General features: G+C 43.1%; 1 protein-coding gene across 2 annotated transcripts; it reads right to left on the reverse strand.

Moving 5' to 3' along the window:
• Positions 1–1,699: 1,699 nt before the first annotated feature.
• LOC123078536 (transcriptional corepressor LEUNIG) lies at positions 1,700–17,106 on the reverse strand. 2 transcript variants are annotated; one of them, XM_044501079.1, is made up of 18 exons: positions 16,710–17,106; positions 13,343–13,440; positions 13,128–13,237; positions 11,971–12,426; positions 11,625–11,713; positions 9,994–10,081; positions 9,800–9,875; positions 9,610–9,659; positions 8,432–8,740; positions 7,030–7,194; positions 6,155–6,382; positions 5,946–6,063; positions 4,785–4,894; positions 4,552–4,701; positions 4,297–4,461; positions 4,075–4,194; positions 2,306–2,512; positions 1,700–2,202 (listed from the first exon to the last, which is right to left on the reverse strand). In XM_044501079.1, the coding sequence occupies exons 1-18, from the start codon at positions 16,769–16,771 to the stop codon at positions 2,056–2,058; spliced, it is 2,748 nt and encodes a 915-aa protein (XP_044357014.1). In that variant the 5' UTR covers positions 16,772–17,106; the 3' UTR covers positions 1,700–2,055. The 2 variants fall into 2 exon arrangements, with proteins under 2 accessions (XP_044357014.1, XP_044357015.1); XM_044501080.1 differs by lacking the exon at positions 16,710–17,106 and adding an exon at positions 16,519–16,536.
• Positions 17,107–19,253: the final 2,147 nt, after the last annotated feature.

Consider the following 19,253-nt stretch of genomic DNA (forward strand, 5'->3'; position numbering starts at 1 on the left):
TGCAAGGCCTTCTTTGGTTGATACCATAGGAATATCATAGAAATAGAAAAACCGTAGAAAGTGAATGACATGTATCTCAATTTCTAAAAGAAAGATATCATTTATGAAGGAAGAGATGTCATTTGATGGATAGGATAGGAATTTTCCATTAAGTCTAGGCTAATGTTGTTTTCCTTTGAAAATGTGAAGGATTAAAATAGGAATCGATTCCTACAAACGAAGGTGCTTCAAAGAGATTTTTGTTTTTTTAGAAAAGGAGGATGACCCCCGGTCTCTGCATCTGGACGATGCATACGGTCACTTTATTAATTATTATCGCAAGACCTTACAAAGCCATACAACAGGAAGACTAAAGCCACCGTCTAAGGAACAACTGTCGCTACACCTATCCAAATGATGAAGGGGCGCAGATAGTCTGGGCCTAATACCAAACAGACATCGCAGCCAAACCTAAATATTTAATACCTGAGGTCCCAACCAGGACACCTGCCAGGTATGGGGCAACTACCAGTCCGGCGCACTCCTCAATCAGGACGCCTGCCGGGTATGAGGCCGCCGCAGCCACCTGCCACCAATCCATCTTCAGAGTTGTACTGTTGCATGTACCGTGCCAGGTCTCTCTGCCATCGACGCCACCACGACGCCCGACAGCGTCGTCCTCCTGCGCGAGTCCATCCTCCCACAGCGAACTCCGAATCTGCACTGCGCCACGCCATCAAGATCCGTCGCCATCAGTGTATAGGATGAAGCACCGCTCCACCAAAAAATTCGTCCACTGGTCCCTCGATCATGTGTGTACCTTCAAGAATGAAGCCCCCAAAGGAGGAACGACATCAGAGCGCCGCCGTCATCCGATCATCCGATCTAGGGTTTCCCCGAAGATAGCAGAGAGTGGCCGTGAACTTCTCCACGGTGATGACTTCAAGAATTCCCACAAAATTCATGTAAACCAAGGAGGACGGAATGTTTCCCGAAGAATAGAGGCCACACTAACCGCCAACCCAGTTTAGACCAGTCCAGTCGACACTTTTGTTCTGGCATCTCACTCGCCATCCAACAAACATGCAAAAGAGGGCCCCTTCCTGACGGTTCTAGTGCCTCCAGCGACTGAGGCGAACTCCGGCTTGGTCCAGCGATAATCACCAAATCCCACCGCTTTCTCATCCAATTCCATCGCTTTCCAACAACTTTCAACATCGACTGAGCCCGCTTGCATCCCGTTTTCTCTTAATCTGAGTTTTTCTCTTTTCCCCTGTTGAATCAGTGTAGGCCATAATCTTTCCGGTTCAGCTACGAACTGAGGCGAGAGGGGAAATATTCTCTGGTTCTTTAATCCGCCCAGCTCTTTGGCCATCTACAGGCGTATTTTCTGTTTTCCTTTCCAATCCAATCACACTTCCATGCTACTGAAACCAGAGTAGCTTTTATCAATTTGAATCAACGAGGAGGTAGTTGGCGGCGGAGCAGGTGCCAGGTGGCGTGGGTGGTGCTCGTCCCAGCTCGGAGCGGCCGGGATAGGGGGCATGGAGGGGGTCCAAAAAAAACTGCAGTCCATGAAGCTCTCAGATGCAGAGAAGAAAGAAATCAAAATTGGACGAAGGAACACACACACACACACACACAAAAAAACAGGCGGCCACATTTAACTTGGAGAATTTGGAGGCACACAAAGAGAAAGTGGAAATAAGAGCAAACGCAGTTGAGAAAAATGCAGTCAGAATCAGCAAATACATAAAAGCCTCTGTGCTTGTGACCATTCAATGATAACAACACTCTAGAGTTTGCGCAGGCCACTACAGAGTATGGTACATTCTACAAGGATAGTTACAAACCTATCCAAGGGCACGTGTAGCAACTGGGACGTCATCAAATTGGGTTAGTTCTTGAACACAGATAGCTTGAAGACATTTTCGTTAGCTGCCCTCGTCATGTGTTTATCTGCGGCAGAAAACCACCCTGTTTCTACATCATGCAACGTTGGCTGGAACCAGACGACAGATGTCCGCAGGGACCAACTTGTAAAATGTGATGTAGAAGGAAGGTTGCTCCCTGATCTCACTTCCAGAGCTTGACAAGCTTATCATGACTTACTGAGGCGACCAACCCTGATGCATTTGATGCAGCTAGGGCTGCAATTAAGCCGTCATGGGCGTTGCTGATGGTCACTGTATTCTTCTCCCTTATGTCCCAAAGTTCCAAGGACTGCAAGATATCAATGATACACAGACACAATAAAAATGTCAACACAAAATGGATCAACTTGGGCCTCATAAGTAATGACCTCGTAAGATATGAGAGAGCTTACCTCGTAACAACCAATTACAAGCAATGACGGATAATTCGGGTGAAAAACACATGAATTGAACTTGTTTCCACTGCAATTCAACTCATTCACACACTCGCCATCATTTCCTGAAGTAAATGACCACACCTTGACAGAATCTTCACTTACAGAGGCCAGATAGTCACCCGCAGCATCCCAACAAATTGACTCGATGTTCTTTATGTGTCCCTACGCATGAACAGAAGCTCCTATTACAGTGAGCACCACACTGATGAAAGCAACGTTAATTGCAATACCAAGCTGACAACATCGAATTGTTCTGGAAACTTGGATTGCAAGCAGGCAACAACAACAACAAAGCCTTTAGTCCCAAACAAGTTGGGATAGGCTAGAGGTGAAACCCATAAGATCTCGCGACCAACTCATGGTTCTGGCACATGGATAGCAAGCTTCCACGCACCCCTGTCCATGGCTAGTTCTTTGGTGATACTCCAATCCTTCATATCTCTCTTTACGGACTCCTCCCATGTCAAATTCAGTCTACCCCGACCTCTCTTGACATTCAAAGGCCTAGCCAAACCAGTGTAATGATGATCTGATTTGTAGTGGCAACGGTCTAGCTAAAAGACATGGACCAGAATGAACACTATATACTGCAACAATCCTATAATAAATCTTATACAGTATCATATAGGATCTGATCAGATAAATTCTCACACAAGTGCCTCTACAAGTCCCTTGTTCATCCTAAAACTATTCCTGGCTCACCCCCAGCCCCACAAACTTTTTGTGGGTCTCACTATCCCGCATCACTTTACCCCCTCGCCAGTTTTTGTGATGCAAGTCACATCTGAAAATTTTCAAAAAAGATTGAAAATAATTCATGTATCTAGGTTGTGGTGTAAAGTTTATGTACGTAAATATTTGTTTAAAAATATGATCAATGTTTTAAATCGCATTTTTCATGGCAAGGTCCGAGGCTCCGACCTATAGCAACGGCAGCTATTGCTAGCTATCGTGGAAGCTATTTCCAATAGCGTCTTATTGATCAAAATATTAATAATAACATATGCACGCTTAGAAATGTCAGTCAACAGAACTAAGAAACCATAGTAATTTTGGCGTACTTGCATAGCACCATGTCTCAAGTCTACAACTACCAAGTCAGTCAAACTAGCATTACAACCATTCAAAGTAGCATCGGTCGAAACAAGATTTTGGATGCCATACTAGTAGGCTTTCTGATTTTTCAATTGATGTCTTGTATACTCATATGCATATTCTTTCTGGGCTTAGTTTTATAACTAGAATTGAAAACGGGTTGCTGTTTTGGCCCATTACCATCTACAAGGAATAGCTTCAGCTAATGCTGCTTTCACTCAAGGCAAATAGATACGCTAGAATAGTGATACAAGGTGCCATAACGTAGCTATTAGGCTGCAAAAAAACCCTATAGTGTAGCAGTGGCTAGCTATTTAAAATACTGAGACCATTTACATACAACCTATGCAAAATGGAGGCTGCCAAATCAGCTGAACTCCCAAACGAGCAGAATGATTTCTGACAAACCTATGTTTAGTGTCCATATATGTTGCAAAGAACCCAAGATCGCAACCAAATTTTGTCAGTGTGTTTCTAGTAAGACATTTGTTAAATGCTACAGAGGTGGGGGCACTGAAGAAGAGAAAAGGCATGGTATAGCATAAAGTACACATAGCAAATACACAAGTAACTGTGAAAAGTTGAAAACAATTCAAGGATGTGTTTGACTATGATCTCTGGTAACGAACCTTTAAGGCATTCCTACACACTTGTAGTGTTTCTGCATCCATTATTGATATCATCTTCTCAGAGGCAGCTGCAAGATATTTCCCTTGATGAGGTTGATATCTCAACTGAGTTGCACCTCCCTGGGAAGATAAGATACCGATAACAGGAGAATGTTTCAGCGCATTATAAAAGAACATCCTTGACAAACAAGAAATGTTTGGGAGAGAAAAAGGGCTGCATACGCTGAAGACCCTAACACACGTCACACAGCTACCATTGTTTATGCTCCAGCAGCGCACTTCCCCATCACTATCACAGGAGCAAACGATGTCTTCTTTATTTGAATGAAAATCAAGCGACTTAACAGACGCTGAATGACCCGTGAAAGTGCGGAGTGAATAATCTGGCTGTATATAGTCAATTAATTAGTCAGTGCATTTTAAGGTATATGACATCTTGTGAAACATAAGAGAGACAGTAGTTAGAAATAGGTATACATTGTCAGCATCCCAAACCCGCACAGTTTTGTCAAAGGAAGATGTTGCAAGGCGGGTCATGCTTGGGCTAAATCGAACATCTGTAATAAGCATCGAGTGCTCTTCTAATGTAGATTTGGGGTTTAGGGCATCTGTAAACCATAAAACAGCCTGAAAAATACAAAAGCAGGTATAAGCTTCCAGTTTCTTTAGCACCAGTATATTCACAATTACTTTTATGTTGGTGTCCATGCCTTTTTATCGTGGCCTCCGGTGGCGAGCAGTTTCCCGTCTGACGAGAAATGGCAACAGCTAACTTTGCTTGTACTTGCACGGGCTTTTGCAACCTCGGAGAAACCAGACCCTGCAATAAAGAGACACTGGGCAATGAGTCACCCCATCAAAATAATTTGCAACCGAGTAGAATGAAACAAGCCCATGGCACCCCACGGCATATAGAATCATTTATCAGCATACTCCTGTCCTATGTAGCAAATGAATCCCAGACCAAACACATCCACATTAATTCTTCGCCAAATCAGCTATTCTCCCATCTATTAAGCTCAAAGAAACCAATTAGTCCCAAAGCACACCACCTGCTAGGGGGCACCCGGTCACTTCCTGTCACCTTTACTGTCATCACAATTCACTACTTACCAGCAATGGATGTATCCTCCGCCAAATTAGAAGATGTTGTGATTGATTCCAAGGGAGTTATGCAAGAATTTAACTTAAGGTGCATGCAAATATGCTATAGTGGGGTAATGAAATGTCGAATTCTAAATTTGATTGACATTGAGCTTGGTCAGGTGCTGCAATGGGATTTTGAGCAAGAAGGGCTTGATCAAGTCACAACGATGGCTCAGCAGAAGCGCCCCTTGGGATCTACTAGCCGCTTTTAGGTTTGGCAGGAATTGCCATGGATTAAGAGCGATTGGCAAGGAATTGAGCTATATTCCCTGCTAAGTCCTCTTAATCACTGCCAAACCTCTTCAAACTGAATAGGCCATAGGAAGTAGCTTTTGGGAAGGTGATACAACATACAACACGGTAAATTATTTTTCCGAAGTGTCCTTTCCTACAGTATTGCTCTCATAACCACAAGTACGATAGCATGCTTAGTAAACTGATAATAATTAGCTACAGCAGAACTAAAGACTCAAAAGCATTACATCTTGCAAAAGATACACTATACACATTTTTTTTATTTAACAAGTTATCAGATACAATCATGCGAATCAATCTCTCTCAAAGAAACAAAGGAATTGCAACTTGTTGAAACCAAGAACCACGCATGACATTCCAAAGGAATATGCGTGGGAAATACGGCGATTGTTACAGGTAGGCCAATCTATTTGTTCAGGCGAAAGAGTCAACTCAAGAAAAACCATGTATCAGAGGGAAACAAAACATACCTTTACTGGCATCAATGCAGCGCCCCATGGTTTCCCGAGGATCCATATCCTCCTGTGATAAAAATGAGTCTACATTTTCATCCAAGGAGCCATCTTCCAGCAAACGGTCCACATCACCCTGAAATTAAGAACTTCTGTCATCTCACTGACAGAGGCAATGCGCTAATGACACTTTCCAAGGAGAATGTCTGATTTCACAGTATAAATACCAGTGGGTTTACTGGAGAGGTCAAGCTTCCAGTGCCATCAGAACCAAACATCATCAATGGTTTTGATGGACCACCATTATGCAGCAGCTGTGGCATGGACATTGCATCTCCTGGTGTGTGAGTGGAAGGTGTCGAAGGTGCAGAACTTGGAGATGGCCCAGCAGTATTTGCTGTTCCTGAACTATTAGCTCTACTAGAGGAGACAGGTTTCTTTCTCTTCTTTGATGCCTGAACCACAAAGAGAACAATGTCAGTGTTTGAACCACTAAAATCGAATTAATATCAAATTTACTAATCTAAAACAATTGGAATGATTACCCATATCTTCTGACAAATGATGTATCACAGAACCATGAGTAATAGTGAAAGCTCAAAGGGGGCATACTAACCGCAGGACAACAAAAAACTGAAGCTCCATAGGAAATTACGTACTGAACATCAGAGTAATACTTAAAACAAGTGGCAAGGTAGCATGGTCAATTGCAGTTCAAATATACTGTGCAAAATCTGAGAACTGCTAGCATGTCTTTACAAAGAGCAAAAAATGCTCTTATTGTCTTGTCAAGTTATCGTAGGTTACCAAATGTGTCTGCACAGAACACCATCCAAAACTTGAGATCCTAACACTTATTAAGCACTCAGCACTGTAGTTGTATGTGGCCAATTTAAAACATGCGACTGAAATGAGATGCGTGCTTCATTATAAGATTGATTTATCGTTAATATCTCAATAAAGAGGCAAACAAAGGTATATCTACAACCACTAAGACCATCACTCCACATTGCAGCATAATTAAGCAGTAGCATGTTAGATTTAAAATATTAATATAAACATCATCTGCTGGAAACATTGTATTTGGATATCAGTAACATACTTGGTCAGCTACTACAAAAGAGTTTGGTATGCTTCCATCAATAGGCATGCATCCAACTCCAGGCTTTTCCTGTTGCTGGAGAAGCTGATTTGAGCTCTGAGACTGCTGACTGGAGACTGTAGATTGCTGAAGCTGCTGTTGCTGTTGTAAATGAGCAATTTTCTTCTACTACATAGAAACACCCATATAAGGAGAGAAAGAGCATAGTTAATAGAATAATAGAAAATAACTTTTCTGTTATAGATTTAGCCATCAAAGGAACAACAGCAGTTCCTGGTTTATAAGATTGTTTGCCTGGTCAGCTTCACTCATACAGGCAGTAATAGTATACAGATAAGATGATGAGAAAAGTACAACAGTTGCAGCACTTCAGAAGGAATGGAAAGGTCTACAAAAATAAAGGAGTAGAAATCGTTCTCTGTTTAGTTCTTGAATGTATGAAAGAAAATGTTATGAAAGGAAAATAGTGGTGGACAAGTAAAAAGGCCCAATGGATGGAAACTAAAGCTGAATATGTTTCATTTTGATCAGTTCTGAGTAGATGTGCCATTTGGCTAGGATGCTCGTGTTCCATCCTTCTGTAAACAAACTGGGAATACAGTCTCTATATAATACTCTCTCCTTCCAAAAATATAAGGCGTATTAGTTTTCTCCTAAGTTAAAATTTTAAGTTTGACCAAGTTTACAGTAAAATTATCACCTTCTAAAATACCACATACATACACTACGAAAACATGTATGTTTTGGTTCAGATTTATACACGCACATACATATTTATTTGGTATTGTAGATGTCGATTTTTCTTTTGTATGAACTTGGTCAAACTTAAGAACGTCTTATTCAGAAAGAGGGAGTAAGAAACTAAGAACACCATAAGCCTCATTATGGCTTCAACTAGGTAAATATAATACCTCATAAAGAAAAGCTTATATTATGGATTCAGAATTGCTAATTTCAATCGACTGATTTTTAATTTGGCTCCACTCGAATGTTTTGTCTGTCCAATCACGTGCTGTGATTGAACTCCCAGTTTGTTCATGTATGTAGGGTAATAGCACTCCCTCCAAACCAATAGTATGTATTGTGGGTGTTTATTTATTTTGTTTATGTATGTTTGGTATAAGCATTCTCCTCACAAGCATTCCACACTGTTTCAATCGTATTTTTTATTCACATGGGTTTACTATTCTAGTACTACTGTTGTTACAGTAGTCATGTACATCAAATACAGTATTCATTACATGTATTTTTGGTTGGTAGTTCTTTGTAGCTGTTATCTGCTTGTCAGCGGTTGAAAAAGTTGAATGAAGGTGAACTCATTTTCAGTCGATTATCAAATAGACAGTCCCGTGATTAGCTGCAGAAAATTAGCCCCTGACAGGTAGGACGTCATAGAACATACCTTTATTAGCATGTCTATATCTGTACGTGATCCACCACTTTGGCTAGGAGAACCAATATTTGGAATAATATCCCCACCACTGTTTGTCTGCCCATCCTGCCCCATGGCCATATTTCTATTGTTAAGAAGCATCCTTAATCTTCTGGTATCAACATCACTAACTGTAGGGGAAGCCATGTTTTGCTGCGCTTGCATCAAAAGCTGGTGTTGCTGTTGTGGATTCAGAAACTGGAGCTGTTGAAATTGTTGTTGCGGAGATTGAATAAATGACTTCGGCTGCAGGATACCGGAGCGAAGCTGGTCGAGGCCCTGGTAAGTAAAAGGTGTATATGTTACAACAGAATTTGCAAGATAGCACCCATGTTAGAGCAATCAATGTCAATCACGTGGTTTAGAGTATACTCGGAAAGTACACAAATTGTTTGTTGCTTCCCCAACTGCTGAATGCACATGTGCGCTGCATAACAGCCCAAAGAATTCATTGTTCACAAACTGCAAAAATGTGCTTGCTAAGGATACCCCAGAATCAGTAACAGAACTAGAAACTGGCAACAAGAGGGCAACAAGTAACGAACAAGAGCTAGGTCAGTAGGCAAAAAAATCACAGGCTTCCTCAAGCAGTGCAACCATTAAGGTATGTGGAGACGTTGGCATTTTCGTTCAGAATGGCCACCAAGTCCACCCAGCAGTGGTTCGGCTACTGCCGAGAACAAACCGATCCGGTTGCGGGTTACTGAGTTGAACCTCATGAGCACTAGATTTCAATATTTTGTACTGTATCGGTTAATGGAATATCACAAACCCCTCCATGTTGCAAGCGTTCACAAAGTGGATCTTCAGGTGCAAGTACACATTGCGCATCTAGCACTCTACTAGAGTGCCACGCAGAAAGAAAAATAGTTGATGTTAGAAAGTTAAATATTCCTGGAGCATCTGCACTTGGCAAGGGTTTATCATACGTCACCAGAAAAAGGAGGGGCTACAATTGCAGATCTATGAAAACTAAATTATTTGTTTAAATAATATAACTGTGCCCCTGCATTATGCAGCCGCATCGAGCATGTGCCTCAACCCCTATGCATATGAACAGCCAAAACCGAATCCGCAATAGGAACATAAATCATAAGCAGAGCACATACACGATAAGGAATAAAGTGTGGTCATAAGATAAAACGTACCGTGAGTGGCCAACCTTTCAGAGTCAAATTGCTTCCACCTTGACTAGATCCTGTTTAAAATGACATCTGAATTAAGCTTAGCAAACCAAGCACTAAAAACAGTTTGAGTAAGAAAATAGTGTAAGCTGAGGTTTGAATAGTTAACTGACATGGCAGCAAATCCAGGCAATAAGCTGGACAAAAATATTACCTTGGACACCAATGAATGATCCCTCGGGACCTGCACTTCTGGGTGTCAAAACTGGATTGATCTCAGTTTTGATACTCTGTAAAGAATAAAATATGATAGCAGATAAGAAACTAAAACTGATGAGGCCCGCTCTTCTCTATCTAGTTTTGGCACTGGGCATAATTACGAGAAGCAGTGGGAAAACTATATGTAACCTGTTCTTGAATAGGCATTTGTGGGCTTCTTGCCTGAACCTGTTGCGGAGCACCTGACAATCCACCAACAGTTCCATGCAAAATTTGCCTATCAAAGGTAAAATTTCAATACTATTTGAAAGCAAATGCACCATATCTTATTTGCATGAGCCAACATGAACAGTTATTCCTTATGGTTTGATTAGCATTTTTACTCTAAGGCCCAATCATGATTCATGAGTCATGACAGGTCATGGACTCATGGTACTTCCACTACTAAACGAAGTAACATACCTTCTACGTAATCAAAAACTGTAACCTTACAGTGCTACAGAACACAACAGTTGTCTGCTGCTTATCCACAACAACACTGCAAAGCACTAAATTCTAAACATAACCTATAGCAGTCATGTGAAGAAAAGAGTGCGATGTGAACGGTTGTGTGTCCTGTAGCAACAGAAAGATATGTACCCTCCCAATCAAAACATAAAAGTAAAATGAGTATATTAATTTCTATAAATAAGGATTTTTGTCCCGTATACTAATCTACTCCCTCCATTCCAAATTAATTGAGTTCTAGCTTTTCCTAATTCAAACTTATCTTCATTTGATCAAGTCTATAGAAAATTGTGCCAATATTTACGTCATATATATAGTACAAAAAGTATATTTTTTCCCTCCATCCCTCATGGCGCGCTCATTATCGGTGATTCAACTTTCACCCACAATATATAAAGTATATGTCATTAATATTACACCATTGGAAACTACTCCCTCCGTCCCACAATATAAGATCGTTTTTCAAGCTAACATAGCTTGAAAAACGATCTTATATTGCGGGACGGAGGGAGTACATTTTAATAACAGCGTAATTTTGTGACCTATAACCTATGATTTGTTGGTCAAATTGATGGCGAAAATTAAACCTCAAAATACATGTGCGCCATGTAAATAGGGACAGAGGGAGTAGATATAAGTAGACTAATTTAGATCCGTAGATAGACTTGGGCAAATTTGAAGAAGTTTGACTTAGAGAAAAGTTAGAACTTCAATTAATTTGGAATGGAGGGAGTGATAGTTAGGCATGTTCGGCAGTATACTGATCTTCTCCGTATTTGTGAGGACGACCTGACATAAAGAGGCCGATTGCGACCATTAAGATTAAGCAAGAAATACATTAAAACATCCTCTATCTGGGACTTCATCCTCAAGGCGCTGTCGCGTCGACAAAACCACTTCATAGCAATATCACAAAACAGAAGTGTCACATTCGTTGATCCTCGAGGTACAATCAATCGATGAAAAAAAAACAAATTCAGAATGAAAGTATGATTAAAATTTCTAAATGCTACAGGGCTACTATGATCTGAATTTGGACAAAGAAAGATATACAAAGTTTCCCGGACAAACAATCTAGTAAGGTAAATTCTCGAATGCACCTTGCGCTGAATGTTTTATGTGCCTGTTCGATCACAAAGATGGCAATCGTGCTACAGAGAAAGGACAAATCCCAGCCCTGGATATAATGCAAAGAAGAGCTCTCCAACAAGAACTGTGCACTCATAACCATTTATTGTTTTCCCTCATTTCCATGGTCTACCGTCTCATGCAAGCTTGTCAATGCACACATAATCTACAAGTTCAGAAATTACCCGGAAGATTGTCCGCCTGCGGCTGCTTTCAACGACGTTTGGTTTGGATCAAGTGCTTGGCCAGCATTTTCCCCATACCTTTGCTGCACCTGGAATTTTCACAATACAAAAAAACATTTTACTGATTTTCACTGTTCTATAAAGGGGTTTCTACCCCACCTAGGCGGTGTTTAGGCACCAGGATCACCCATCCAACCTTGCCCGCCGAGGAGGCTACCTAACCCAGCTAGTCAGTGACTAGGCACTAGGCGCCACCCTCATGCCGTGCTTAGTGCATTTCCAAATACTGTTACTTTCGCGAGGAATCAACCAAAACATAAGAAACAAGATCAAGTAGGAGTGATACCTTCAATGATGCCTCATCCAGAGAATCCCTTTGAGAAGGGAGCTTTAACCTCTCCTCATACATTTTTGCTGCCATAGCATTCGCAGTTGCTGGGTTTTGTCGCATTAAAGGATCAATTCCAGAAAGCCCACTTGCAGTGCCATTAAGAAGATGAGAACCATCTCTACGCTGCTGCTGCTGCTGCTGTGCAGCTCTCTGTAACAACATTTGCTGCATTTGTATTTGTTGATGCTGTTGAGATTGTTGCTGCTGCTGAGATTGTTGCTGTTGGTGTTGGTGTTGTTGGTGTTGCTGTTGTTGGTGTTGCTGTTGTTGTTGTTGTTGCTGCTGCTGTTGGTGGTGGTGGTGTTGTTGTTGTTGTTGTTGGTTCTGCTGCTGCTGTTGCTGAGTTTGCTGCTGAGATTGCTGTTGTTGCTGATGCTCATGTTGATGTTCCCTTGCTTTCACTAACTGAGTCTGACAGGGCACAATAAAGTATAGCTTCATTTGTATGAACTTCTATGGGTTCTCCTAAAATTTACATGAAAATATGATTTTTCTAGTTTTATTTTATGTTTCATAATTTTTCAAATTTCATGGTTCCTCTGATATTTTTAACTGATGGGCTTGATGCGGTGTAATGTGTAATGTACCCACCGCGATCCCAGTTGTATCCTTCCAGAGGAGGCGGCCTTGAAATTTCTTAAACATTAACAAAAGTTGAAGCCTATTTACCCAATCGAAATGTTCTTAAAAAGAAATTTTAACCAATTGACAGATGAAGAAACAAGAAGAAAGATGCAAACTTGGGGAGTAAGAAGAGTAAGTCACAAGCTTGGGGAAAAGAGTAGCATCAAGAAGCTAATAGGAGAGAGAATTAGGTGTTAAAGCTCAGAGTAGTGGACAGGAGAAGAAACAGAGCTCAGATCAGTGTAGGGAATAGGAAGCTTTGGGAAGGAAGGTAATAGAAGGGTCAAATTTGGCAGATCTATACTATAGCTGGCCACGTCATACTAGCGGAAGTGATACAATCCTGTTCTCTGTGATATTTTGGTGGTACAAAAATGAAACAATACATCATTGTGGTATTTCCCATTTTTCCTTTTAGAACCAGGTTTTTTAAGTTTTACCCATGAAGTGGATAATATATTACAGAAAGAAAGAGCAAAGGTACATACCTGAATATATGATGCTGCAATATCTGAATGCTTCTCATTTGTTCTTGCTATGAATATATCCCAAAATACCGACCACCATTCAAAAAGGAAGCCACCAGGAGCATCAATTGCTATGAGAAAGATAACCGCAGAAAGTGAACAGTAGCACTCGATATGGGGAAACTAAAACCTACTTACTAAAATAGCTTCATGTCAACTTGCTGAGAGGTACATACCAACTGGATCTGGTGAAACCTTCCCTTCCGTTTGGAAGGCTTTTGCAGTTTCCTGCAAATTTCTCTTCACAAAATAGTCATATATGTAGACATCCAACCTGTGTTATTAGACAATCAATCGTTTAGTTTTGTGAAATGGGTGTTGAAGTTTGAACCAGATAAGTTCGAATTCACAAGTAAACTGTCATTAGAAAACGAGGAATGCTACTGCATTAACTTTATTTTATGTTCTCACATTCTCAATAACAAATTAATGATGAGCTAGAAGCTTAAAAAGCAAGTCCTAATGTGTTCTATACTAGCGCTTTAAAAATTGTGACCTTTTACTATTCACATAAAATATTTAGGTAGCAACCTACTACACATGAACCACAAATAATTACCACCAATCATCATTAGTAGGCGTGGCCACAATATAGAGGGCCTCGTCAAAAAGAAAAAAACGCTCCTCGCGTGGCTCCCCAGGGCGACGCCGGGGGCCCAACCCTAGCGCCGCCAGAAGCCCCCCAACCTAGGCGTCTCCCCTACCGCCGTTGTCGCCGGTGTTGGCCGCGGTGGCGGCGGCAAGGCGCTGAAGGTGCCTGGGTGGTGGTTCGCGGCGGTGACCCAATGGTGCGGCTAGGGAAGTGCCTGTGGGGAGATCGTGCGCGACGGCCAGGGCAGGCGGCCCTAGTTGTGTTGCGGTGGTTGTCGCCTCCATGGTCTGGTGCTTCTTTGGCGACAGTTGGTGGCGGTGGGCCGTGGATCTGATCCTTGCCCAGATCCTTCGTCGGTGTGGCTCTTGGTCGGCCAGCGGCGCATAGGGCCAGTGAGGGGCAGCTGGAGTCCCATTGTCGGTGTTCCGGCGGCTGCGTGCACCTTCGCTGCGCGGCTCCGCACGGATCTAGTCAGCTGCGGGTTTGGAGTGGTGCGACTGCCGGTGAAAACCGTGTTGACTTCTCGAGGGGCATCGGTTTGGAGCAGGTGCTGGCTAGAGGAGCCATGAGATGGAGCGGTGTTGCATCTACCACATCGACGACGGCGGGTCTCGGCGGCGTGGCGTAGCCGAGTCTCAGCAACAGACGCATGCAGAGTGGTCGCACTATTTGGCGTCGTGGCGATGTCAACGGCAGGGCCGGTGAGGGTTATGCATGGTCCCTGTCCTGAAGACGGCGACGGCTTCCAAAGCATGCGCATGCGGTGCATGAGGGTCTATTGGACCGGTTTGTGCTCCCGGCTCGCTGTTGGGCAGCTTGGTGAGGCCTCCGGATCTAGATGGTGGGGCTTCACTGAGAGGTCAGGACACATGGCCCTAATCATGGCCACTCCCATCATTGAGCTTGTGGGGTAGCGACAGCAGCCACAATCGAGATGGCTTCAGGTTGATCGATGTATTCTTTTTGTCAGGCTTCGTTGAATACAACACCAACAACAAAGTTTCAACAAAGTCTTTAGTCCCAAACAAGTTGGGGTAGGCTAGAGCTGAAACTCATAAGATCTCGCAACCAACTCATGGTTCTGGCAGAAGGATAGCAAGCTTCCACGCACCCCTGTCCATGGCTAGTTCTTTGGTGATACTCCAGTCCTTCAGATCTCTCTTTACGGACTCCTTCCATGTCAAGTTCGGTCTACCCCCGACCTACCATGACATTATTAGCATGCTTTAGCCGTCCGCTATGCACTGGAGCTTTTGGAGGCCTACGTTGAATATGCCCCAACCATCTCAGTCGATGTTGGACAAGCTTCTCTTCAATCAGTGTTACCCCAACTCTATCACGTATATCATCATTCCGGACCCGGCCCTTCCTGGTGTGGTCACACATCCATCTCAACATGCGCATCTCCGCTACACCTAACTGTTTAACATGTCACCTTTTAGTCGGCCAACACACAGCGCCATACAACATTGCGGGTCGAATAGACGTCCTATAGAACCTGTCTTTTAGCTTTTGTGGCACTCTCTTGTCACAGAGAACGCCAGAAGTTTGGCGCCACTTCATCCATCCGGCTTTAATTCGATGGTTCACATCTTCATCAATATCCCCATCCTTTTGCAACCCCAAATATCGAAAGGTGTCCTTTTGAGGCACCACTTGCCCATCAAGGCTAACCTCCTCGTGCCTAGTATTTCTAGAATTGCACCTCATGTACTCGGTTTTAGTTCTACTAAGCCTGAACCTTTCGATTCCATGGTTTGTCTTCATAGCGCTAACTTCCTATTAACCCCTGTCCAACTATCATCGAATAGCACCACATCATCCGCAAAAAGCATACACCATGGGGTATCTCTTTGTGTATCCCTTGTGACCTCATCCATCACCAAAGCAAAAAAGATAAGGGCTCAAAGCTGACCCCTGGTGCAGTCCTATTCTAATCGAAAAGTCATCGGTGTCGTCATCGCTTGTTCGAACACTTGTCACAACATTATCGTACATGTCCTTGATGAGGGTAATGTACTTTGTTGGGACTTTTGTTTCTCCAAGGCCCACCACATGACACTCCGCGGTATCTTACCATAGGCCTTCTCCAAGTCAATGAACATCATATGCATGTATTTCTTTTGCTACCTGTATCTCTCAATAGGTTAGTTGTTGTACGAAGAAAATGGCTTCCATGGTCGACCTCCCAAACATGAAACCAAACTGATTTTTGGTCACGCTTGTCATTCTTCTTAAGCGGTGCTCAATGACTCTCTCCCAGAGCTTCATTGTATAGCTCATCAGCTTAATTCTACGATAATTAGTACAACTCTGAACATCCCCTTGTTCTTGCAGGCTTTGTTGAATAATTTAATAAAAATGATCGTGTGCATCATTTTTTATGCAGAGGCCGGGGGTCCCAGCCTCCTTTTCGGAAGAAAATATTATCATTATTAGGCTTTTCTTTGCGAGAGAATCATCATCAGTAGGCTTGTGAAACTGCAACCTCCTGAAATAACGAAGCTACTTCGTGTTCAAAAGTGCAGCCCTCGTGAAAATATTACCAATTAATAGAGAAGTACTAAAAAAATTCATCGTTTCACAATAGATTTTGACAAAAATCGCACACTCTATCAAAACCTAAGCTTCGGAACGAAATTAATTGTATACTAAAATCACTAATACAAACTTACACAGACAGTCTAGTCGGGAAGTGAATTAATTGTATGCAAACAGGACACAAATCGTGCCTGCAATTACTCGCTAAGCTGAGCCTACCCGGAAAAGAGGAGCTAAATGGGAACCGCTGAGAAATAGGAGCTCCCACAAAACGATATTCCCCTCTCGCTCGCTGCTCGCAGGTACTGATCTATCACAATGCTCGCCCAGGAAGCACCGTGACCGCAGAACTCCACGAATCAACACAAGGAAGCATGCAACAAACCAAGGATTTTAGAAGATATCCTCACATCTTATCCGCCTCCCAGTTGGTCTGCGACTGAGACTGGGACTGAGACTGAGATTGCGACATGGCTCCGCACCCGGCGCCACAACCTAGCAAATCCGGAGGCGCCCACGAGAAAGGAGCCCGGCCAGGGTGGTGTTTCCCCCCGACAAGCGCCTCCGCCTCTACGGCGACTGGGCGCGGGCAGTGACGCGCTAGCTCCCCGCAGCCGCCGGGGACGGTGGGCGCGCGTATCTCTCCCCCGCAGCAAGGGCAAGCCCTTAGGGGTGACTGGGTGGGGGAGGCGAGAGGAGAAGGTTGGATGCGTCTGCAACGGCGGGACGGGAGGAGAGAGTGGAGCGTAGGCGTAGCAGAGAGAGAGGGGTGGGAGAGAAGTGGAGAGGAAGACAAAATCGACGGGAGGGAGGGGAGAGGGGGATTGGCCGCGCTGCGTGTACCAGAGACTTGTATGGGAACTGATGGTTTGTGTATGACGCGTGGGTCCAGGAATATTAATTCCGTCAAGGGGCCTACTGTCAATTCTTAGGGTTCAGCGTGGAAGCCATTCATACGTTTTTTTTCTTTTCTTTGCGAAGCTTTTACATCACGGAGGCTACTGGAGTCTGGAGACATGGTGATAAATTGCATACTTCCAAAATACTGCGCAGCACGCAAGTAACGCACATCGGCACCATACAACCGAAGAATTTGACTTCCTCAGAAAAAAAAAAAGAATTTGACATCAAATTTGGACTCAGACGATGCCCGGTAGCTTTGTGACTGAAATTTTGATTTTAGGACATTGAAAAACATCGACACATAAATGATCGCTTTGACTATTTTGTAATTGCAGTCTCACAACTAAAATAATGTGCACTTAGAGTTTTTTTTAACACAGTACAGACGCAACATATACACGCGCATACACTCACCCCTATAAGCACCCCCGAAAGATTGAGCCGGCATATCATTTTCAAATTTAGGAAGCACCATAGGCACCTCGTCATTGACGGGAACGTCTCCTCCCACTGAATGCGCATCGCCGGAAATCCTGCAATAAATTCAGGAATAAATGCAAGCACCAGGACTTGAACCCTGATGGGCTGGGGATACCGGTCCCTCTAACCATCCAACCACATGTTGGTTCACATGTGCACTTAGAGTTAATCTGTGATTTTTGAGTAGTCAAAGAATTTTTTTCTCACAGTTCTTTCTTTCTTTTTGACAGTATTCGGTTAGTCAAAGATAGCTATATGCTACGTACTAGTAGTTGTTTGTTGAAGAAACCAGGCTCACAATTACGTATTAGCAACATCTTTGTTTGATTGATACGATTGGTAGGTGCTAATCATGAAGGTTCCACTGATTATTCGAAAGACGCATTAATTAATCAGTACTACTACGTCTGTGTCCTTCGAAGCGTAAGGGAAAAATCACTGGCAATCTGTATGTTAAGTTCGTGGAGAAACCCGATCGATATGTTTAGTTTATCAACTGGACAGGGGTCACGTGGGTTTGTTGCATGCTGTTCTCTTAAGCAAACAATGCCTAATTGAAGTCTGTTGGTTCAGTGGCATGTCTCTCACCCATTATCCTGAAAGCAATGTGACTTGTAGAGATTGCTTCTCAGGAGTAAAAAGCATAAAACCATTACTATCATGGTGACATTAGTAGAAAAATCACCCATTTTCTTTTTGTCAAAAAAAAGACACCGACGTTAAAATTTTGCCAAAAGCATTGAACGTCACTTGACGCTGATTCAAACGTGGCAAAGGGCTGGCCGCGGAGGTGACGGTTGTTAACCGCCAAGGGCCAAGGCGTTAAAGATGACCACAGTCCACAGGGGCCACCCGTCTCTCTCTCTCTCCTCTCTCTCTCTCGCAATCCTCCCGTTTCACCTCCCACGCAACGTCGTGGCGGTCCTGGTTCTCATGCAGCATGGCGAGCACCATGTCCTTGGTATTCAGCGGCAGCGGGAGTGTAATGTTGCTCAACAACATGGTGCTCTTCCCCGCAAGGCTCGTCTACCCCTCCCATGTGATGCACAAGCTCGATGCCCACCACCTCCTGCAGGCACACCCGCGATGGTGGCGGCAAAGGGCGGCTCGATGACACTCGACGAACCTCCCTTGACGAGGTCCTTGATAATCCCTCCGTGCAACGAATTGTCGTAGCACTTTCCCATGATGGAGGTGGTAAGTATGGAGTGTTGAACCCACAAGGAGCTAAAGGTAGATTAATATTCTCTCGGGTCCTATATGCCACTGATACAATCCTACGTACACTAAGTGTTTGCTTTACATAGAAAATAAAACTATAACTACTTTGCAGATAAGAAAGGGTAGCTTTGCAAGACAATAAAGAACTTCAAAATAAAAGTTATGTGTTGTTTAAGTAAAATTACAATAAAATAAAGATAGCGAGTATGAAAAAAGAGGTGGTAGGATATCCGGAATTGTCCCTAGGCAATTAGTTAAGTTACTAGACCGATCGTCATCATTGCAGTTTTATATGTGGGAGAGGCCTCTACTAACATACTATCCTTACTTGGAATCATACGTACTTATGA

The sequence above is a fragment of the Triticum aestivum genome, chromosome 3D, assembly GCF_018294505.1.
Source record: "Triticum aestivum cultivar Chinese Spring chromosome 3D, IWGSC CS RefSeq v2.1, whole genome shotgun sequence".
Taxonomy (NCBI): domain Eukaryota; kingdom Viridiplantae; phylum Streptophyta; class Magnoliopsida; order Poales; family Poaceae; genus Triticum; species Triticum aestivum.